At 44.7% G+C, this 8,149-nt stretch overlaps 1 protein-coding gene across 1 annotated transcript in view; it reads right to left on the bottom strand.

Moving 5' to 3' along the window:
• The window catches only part of LOC100958318 (cadherin-1), a 71,821-nt gene that overhangs the window by 6,469 nt on the left and 57,203 nt on the right, over positions 1 to 8,149 (bottom strand). The window contains exons 3-6 of the mRNA XM_023518894.1: positions 7,220 to 7,452; positions 2,694 to 2,837; positions 2,407 to 2,562; positions 1,523 to 1,667 (exon numbers count right to left, since the gene is read on the bottom strand). Of these exons, the coding sequence (XP_023374662.1) occupies positions 1,523 to 1,667; positions 2,407 to 2,562; positions 2,694 to 2,837; positions 7,220 to 7,452 (678 nt within the window). The remainder of the gene's footprint in view (positions 1 to 1,522; positions 1,668 to 2,406; positions 2,563 to 2,693; positions 2,838 to 7,219; positions 7,453 to 8,149) is intronic.

An 8,149-nucleotide genomic window follows, 5' to 3' on the forward strand; every position in this document is an offset into this window, starting at 1 on the left:
AAAAAAAAAAAAAAGAATAAATAGGAACAACTGTTATATACATTCAAAAAAAGGAAGAAGAATCATCAGGCCAGATGCAGTGGTTCACACCTGTAATTCTACCACTCTGAGAGGCCCAGGCGGGAGTATTGCTTAAGCTCAGGAGTTTGACATCAGCAAACAAGAGCAAGATCCCATCTACTAAAAATAGAAAAATTAGCCAAGCATTGTGACAAGTGCCTTTAGTCCCAGCTATTGGGAGGCTGAGGCAAGAGGATGACTTGAATCCAGGAGTTTGAGGTTGCAGTGAGCTAGGCTGACACCATAGTACTCTAGCCTGGGGCAATAGACTGAGACTCTGTCTCAAAAAAAAGAAAGAAGGAAAAGTAAAAGAATCAATAGATAAAAGCACAACTGGCCTGACAAAAAACAAGGGCAAAAAACATGGCTATACAAGTCATAAAGAAGAGACTCAAATGCCTGGGAAACATATGACATGTGATAAGATGCTTAGCCTATTGGTAGTTACAGAAATGCAGTCTCAAACTGCACATTCAACAGATTGGCAGATACTAAAAAGTCTAACAATTCTGGATATATATTATTGGTGGGAGTAGAAACTGGTTGGACCACCTTGGAAAACTTTGTCACCATTCAGTAAAATTGAACCCGCACATACCCAACAAATGAGCAATCTGCTATTTATGGATACATATATACATATCTTAGAGAAATTCTTATGTACAATATTTGCACCAAAAGACAGACTTGAGAATGTTCTGAGAACGCTATTCATAATAGCAACCTCAATTTTCATCAATAGTGAAATGGACAAACTATTTTATATAAATATTAAAGTAGTCATGCAAAAGAATACATAATATTCAGCAATCAAAATGAGTGCCCTACTGCTACAGGCAACCACACTGAAGAACCATATGCATATAAAATTGAATGAAAGAGATCATAGAAATATACATATGTAATATAATTCTCTGCATATAAAGTTTGAAAAAAGGTGACACTAGTAAGTTAGTATCACCGGGCATGGTGGCTCACGCCTATAATCCTAGGACTCTTCAAGGCCAAGGTGGGTGAATTGCTTGAGCTCAGGAGTTTGAGACCAACCTGAGCAAGAGCAAGACTCCACTTCTACCAAAAATAGAAAAATTAGCCGGGCATTATGGAGAGCACCTGTAGTCCCAGCTACTCTGGCAACTGAAGAAGAGGATCGCTTGAGCCCAAGAGTTTGAGGTTGCTGTGAGCTGTGATGCAGCTGCATATAGCCCCAGGGTGACTGAATGATACTCTGTTCCCCACTCCCACCCACCCCCCAAAAGTTAATACCCAGGGGTTAATGCACCAAGGGTAAAAGATAAAGAAGAGAAAGAGAATCACTACCACCAAAGTCAGGGCAATGGTTTCCCTGTGGAGGAGAGAAAAGAATGTGTTCACGGAAGGTTGTATAGAGGTTTAAGGTACCAGCAATGATCTGCTTCTTAACCAGAAAGGTTGTTCCTCAGCTCCTCATGACTATATATACCTGGAAGAGCACCCTCCATGACAGATCCCCTAAAGATCCCCTGGGTGAACTCGGGCTTGTTGTCATTCTGATCTGTCACCGCGATCAAAATCTCCATTGGGTCCTCAACTGCTTTCCCGTTCGATGACACAGCATGAGAGAAGAGCTGAAAGAGCCAAGTGAGAATGACTTAAGCCTGGATGAGAAAGAGGAGGGAGAAAGGGTCTGGCAGAGCAGAGGGGGCTCTACTTGGCCTCCACTCCTTCCTACTCTGAGTTCCCGAGAGGAGAGCTTTTCTCACACATGTGCTGCTTCTAGGGCTGCTTTGAGGAGATCACGACAAGGTGAGACCCAGGGGCTGGAGAACACGCCCACCAGGTCAAGCCTCCCGCTTCCCATATGAGGACTGGGGCAGCAGGCCTAGAGAGAAAGGTGGAGGCTTAAACATCTCTGACTTACTTCACGCAGGTGAGACCTGCTCTGTCTACCCAAGTCTGATGTTTCTGCCAGGTATATCTGAATTTGGTGTTCGATACATTATCTCCTGGCTTCCCTGAGCTCATGCTGCTGCCCAGCCCCAGAAACGGGTTTTGCTTCCCTACATAATCACGTTCTCATCCTTTAGGAAAGGGGCTCCCAGGCCCAGGGATCGGGGGTGACACCTGGGGTCTAAACATGCGCATGATGCATAAGGACTCTTCCCTTTTCCCTAACAAGGAAAAAATTAACAACCCCTAAATTGTCCCAGGTTCTCCTGTCATTTCTCCTTAGCAACAGGTCAGGAGGTGTCAAGTTAAACTCCTCACATCGTCCAAAGCCTCTGATCTGGGGATCCAACATGGCCTGAACAGAAAATTCTGGATATATGCTACCCCATTACCAACAAGCTTCAGAGAGATACTCACGATGTACTTGGCAATATTTTCTCGATCTAGAGGTTGTGTCACCTTCAGCCATCCTGTTTCTCTTTCAATAATGAACACACCAACAGGGGGGGAATCGGCTCCTGGACCAGTGATGCTATAGAAAACCTTGGTTTCTTTGTCCCTGTTGGATTTGATCTGAAAATAAGAGGAAAGAAACAGAATTAGCAAACACCCAATAGCGGGTGTTGTTTTTGGGTTTTTTTTCCTTTCTTTCCTCAGTCCTTCTCTACCAAATTTCTCCCACAGAAATAGAGAATTTCTTTTACCTGAACCAGGTCTTTAGGGAAGGGGCCTCTTTCATTTTCTGGGCAACTGATGGGGGGGATAACCCAGTCTCTCTTCTGTCTCCTGAGACCCTGGTGGGAGCCAGGAAATGTGAGCACTTCCACGTGGGCTCCAGAGGAAGAGTCCTAAAATAAAAGAGATGAAGAACAAAATGAGATAATTCAGGAGAGATACTTTAGCTGTCAGTGAGCACAGCCTTTGGAGGGCAGTCAGTGCATGACTTTTAACTTAATGACACATTCTCCTATCAATGACAAATTATATACACCCTCCAAAATGAACACCCAAAACAAAACCCGATATACCCCGTGCCATGTAATCAAGACCAAATTCTCCTTTTATCCTTTTTAGAGTCCAGAGTTCACGTAATCATTACACATGAACAATTTTGGGTTTGTAAATTATAATACACAAATTATTTCAAGCCTTCATAACTTTTTTTTTCCTGAGACAGGGCCTTGCTCTGTCACCCAAGCTGAGTCCAGCAACATCATCATTAGCTCACTGCAACCTCAATCCGCTGAGTTCCAGTGATCCTCTTGCCTCAACCTCCTGAGTAGCTGGGACTACAGGTGCTCATCAGGCTCAGTGCCCATAGCACAGTGGTTATGGTGCCAGCCACATATACTGAGGGTGGCAGGTTTGAACCCAGCCTGGGCCAGATAAACAACGACAACTGCAACCAAAAAATAGCCAGGCGCCGTGGTAAACACCTGTAGTCCCAGTTACTTGGGAGGCTGAGGCAAGAGAATCACTTAAACCCAAGAGTTTGAGGTTGCTGTGAGCTGTGAGGCCACTGCACTCTACCAAGAGCAACATAGCGAAACTCTGTCTCAAAAAAATAATAAAATAAAACAAAAAAGCATAGGTGCTCATCACTATGCCTGGCTGTCTTCTTTATTTTTTTATGAGATGGGTTTCCCTATTGCCCAGGCTGGTTTCAAAATCTTGGCCTCAAGGGATTCTCCTGCCTCAGCTTCTCCAAGTGCTAGGATCATAGGCATGAGCCACTGCGCCTGGCCAATCTGTCATTTTCAGTAACAACACTGCATTCAGATGACTTAATACCTTATTCAACAAGTCAATATTCAGGTGTTTTCAGCCTGTTTTTATGTTTTTTCTAGGGATACAGGTCCCCAACATGGAGTTATCAGCCAAGTGAGTACATTTGGGGAATTGCTACTAAGAACTACTCCGGGCTCGGCGCCTGTGGCTCAAGCGGCTAAGGCGCCAGCCACATACACCTAAGGTAGCGGGTTCGAATCCCCAGCCCGGGCCCGCCAAACAACAATGATGGCTGCAACCAAAAAAATGGCCAGGCGTTGTGGCGGGCGCCTGTAGTCCCAGCTACTTGGGAGGCTGAGGCAGGAGACTCGCTTGAGCCCAGGAGTTGGAGGTTGCTGTGAGCTGTGATGCCATGGCCCTCTACCCAGGGGGATAGCTTGAGGCTCCGTCTCAAAAAAAAAAAAAAAGAACTACTCCGTAATCAATACAAATCTTTTAGTCTCAGGGCAATGCCTGTGGCTCAAGGAGTAGGGCACCAGCCCCATATGCTAGAGGTGGTGGGTTCAAACCTAGCCCCGGCCAAAAACTGCAAAAACAAACAAACAAACAAACAAAAAAAACTTTTAGTCTCATTGTGTCATTGTATCTATCTGGTCTCCCATTTGTTCTTACAGAAGCTGCTGGGTTTGTTTGGTTTAGGAACCAAAATCACCCTTTGAGACTTGTATTGAACAGTTTCCATGTGCGATAAAGACAACCTTACATACATGCAGGGAAATAAAAGAGATGAAGATGAAAGGAAAACATTCTAAATTGTTTAAGTGTTTTAAAGTGATTACTGGTAACATAATAAAGTTTCTGGAGGAAAATTCCATTTCTCATCCACCACAGAAGAATACTAACTTACAGGGTTTTTGTTGTTATGTGTGTGTTTCTTTTTTGGAGACAGAGTCTCATTCTGTTGCCCTCAAACTCTTAGGTTTGAGTGAACCTCTGGCCTCAGCCTCCCAAGTAGCTGAGACTACAGGCACCTGGCTAGGTTTTAGAGACAGGGTCTTTCTCTTGCTCAGGCTGGTCTTGGACTCCTGAGCTCAAGCAATCCAGAGCCTAGGCCTCCCAGAGCACTAGGATGACTCATGAGCCACTGTGCCCAGCCCTAACTTATAGTTATTGATCACTGTTTGCCAAGTTTGACTTAAGCCCTATTTCCTGGCTTTTTTTTAGATTGAAGATGCCGGAAAGGTTTCATCACAAACCCCTTTCCTAATCCCACACACTGGCCACGTGTGGATACACACACACACACACACACACACACACCCCTACACATTCTCTGCCCTCCGAACCCTTGTGTTTGTCTCCAAAGGCAAGCTCTGGAGCTAGGCAGGCTTGAAATGCTCACCATGGCACCTCATTGTCCAGGGCGGATTACTTAACTTCTCTGTACTATAGTTTCCTAATGTCTAAAAGGGGGATAATGTTAGTACCTACATCATAGAACTCTCGGAAGTATTAAATGAGATGTTAGTATTGCATATAAAGCACTGAGAATAGTGCCTAAACATAGCAAGTGCCCAGACAATGATGGTGACTTAGAAGACACTGAGTCAGGCCCAGTCCAGGGGCTCACGCCTGTAATCCTAGCACTCTGGGAGGCTGAGGTGGGTAGATTGCCTGAGCTCACAGGTTCGAGACCGGCCTGAGCCAGAGAGAGACCTCAACTCTAAAAATAGCTGGATCATGAGCTATTCTTGAAGCCGGAAGCCATGTGCTAAGGGTGGCAGGCAGAAAGGAGAGAGGGAACCTGGGCTCTTGACAACTGTGAAGTCTCTATACAGGGCACAACTTACCCTTAGACCTCTTAACTTGAGAGTATTTTACATGAATCACTGTAACTTGGGGTTGTATATAATATGTACTTGAACCCAATCCTGATATAGCAGATATGGAGGCAAAGGCCAAGTTGGCAGAAATGAAGAGGAAAAATTGAAGAACCAAATTCAAAACTGTCTTTTGGTCATAAGAGGCTTCCACACAGAGCGGCCCAGAAAGAACTCACTGTGCTAAACTTATTCCCTTGAATGATGATCAGTTAGAGACTTGAGTTAGAGGGCTGTGTTAATAAAGTTCTACAGTACTAAGTTCCTTGTTTTTCTGGTCTAATTACACCAGGGAGAAAAATCAGATCTATCAGGAGAACTGTTATGTTCCAAGAATCTCTTCCAAGAATCTCAAGAGTCTTCGGGGAAAAAAATAGGAGCCAACTTTAAAACGCCTCGTCACTTATGTCACATTCTGCACTTCTAGGGCAGTGAGCAGGATACAGTTAGAATATCCTCCAGAGACACATTTTGGTAGGAAGCACCAAGGGAGCTATTTGGAAACTGGCAAAGGCATTTGGCTTTGGCAACAACCCTCAGAAACATTCTTGCCAGGAATCTAGACAGACATACACCTTTCATTCCAGACCTAAGGCTGGGCACTACAAATACAATGGGGAAGGAGCCTGTGCAGGTCATGGGCCAAGGAGCAAAAGCCTCCCACTGGGTCTTATACGTCTTTGTTGAGCCCCTTCCCACTGTAAACATGAAGACTAAAATGATCACAGAATCAACTCTGTTCATTCTTCCTCCAGGAGGGGAGTGGTAAACACTGACAATTACTGAGATTCATTTTACGCCTCACATATTTTTAGCAGTTCACATGTGCTAGTTCTTTCGGTTCTCATTCTCACCTCCCTTTTACAGATAAGGACATTCAAGCACAGACAGGTTAAGTATCTCCTCCGAGGTTATTCAGGTGGTAAATGACAGGGCTGAGATTCAATTCCAGACAGTGTCCAGGCTCTTACCCATTACTCTCTGCTACCCAATCCCCACAACGCAACAATAACCCAAAGACCCACCAAGAATTAGTTCAGTTAGATCAACAGTTCTCAACTTGAGGTGATTAACCCCCACCCAGGGGCCACTGGCAGTACATAGAGATAGTTTTGGTTGCCACAACTGGCAGAGCTGCTACTAGTGTCAAAGCCAGGGATGCCAGTGATGTCCTATAGGGCTGTGGTCCCCAACCCCCGTGCCATGGACTGGTACTGCTCTGTGGCCTGTTAGGCATGAGGCCACTCAACAGGAGATGAGTGGTGGGTGAGCAAAGCTTCATCTGTATTTACAGCCTCCCCCCATTACCTGCATCACTGCCTGAGCTCTGCCTCCTGTCGGAAGGTGGAAAGAATCAGATACAAAAGTGCGAACCCTACCGTAAATGCCCATGCAAGGTAACTATTTGCACACTCCTATGAAAATCTAATGCCCACACTGCTCCCATCTGTAGAGAAATTGCCTTCTATGAAACTAGTCCCTGGTGCCAAAAAGGCTGGGGCCCGTTGCTATAGTACACGGGACAACCCCCACAAGAAAAAATCATTCAGCCCAAAATGTCAAACCTGGATTAGACAGCAAACTAAACCAATAGTGAACTTGTGAGAAATGCTCCAACGTACATGACGGTGATGGCTGTGGTGGTGGCTGCGGTGGTGTCCCACTGCCTTCAGGGTAACTTTGGTGGAAAACTTCCTGCCAGTGGAGTCCCAGGCATGGACCTGAAAACTGATCTCTGGATTATGAAGCTGTACAGGCCGTTTGACTGTGATCTCACCGTCTGTGCCCACTTTGAATCGGGAGTCGTCAGAAGAATAGACCGTCCTTGGTCGACCAGTGCATCCTTCAAAACTCACTGCAGGGCAGAAATCACAGTGATTAGGAAACTGGGTGGATTAAAGATACCTTCAATGAGTGAACTAGATTCACCCACCAAAATCTAGACACAAACCAAGCACAGGCAAAACAAACCTGAATCTGGCGATAGAACAACAAAGCTACCCAAGGAGTTATCACCAGTATTACAAGATGACTGCTCCTTTTGTGAAAAATCAGTGGTCTGACTTCGTTCTCATCTACTTGTCAACTGAAAAGAGCATCTTGAATAGAATGTACTTCTCTTTTTCTTTTTCAATAACAACCAAAAAAGAGGCCTCCCCTACAGATGCCTCTTGCCAATATGAAAGATCACTAAAATAGCAGATGTATTTACCGTGTCCCAAATTAGCGTTCCATGTACAGTGAGAGAGATGCTGTGGACAGTCCACATTTAAATAAATCACTTACACTTAAATAAACAGTGGCAGATAATAACAGAGAGCCAGCAAGGCACAATGGTTATTAGCTCTGTGACATAGAGTGAGTTATTTAATCTCTGTGTTTTAGTCATCTACAGAATGAAGGCAGATGGTAACTATCTAGAAGCGTTGTTATTATTGTTATTATTATTATTATCATCATTTTTTGGTAGAGACAGAGTCTCACTTTGTCACCCTCGGTAGAGTGCCGGGGCATCACACAGCTCACAGCAACCTCCAACTCCTGGGCTTAGG

Source organism: Otolemur garnettii, unplaced genomic scaffold, assembly GCF_000181295.1.
Source record: "Otolemur garnettii isolate 467f Iridium unplaced genomic scaffold, OtoGar3 scaffold00151, whole genome shotgun sequence".
NCBI lineage: Eukaryota > Metazoa > Chordata > Mammalia > Primates > Galagidae > Otolemur > Otolemur garnettii.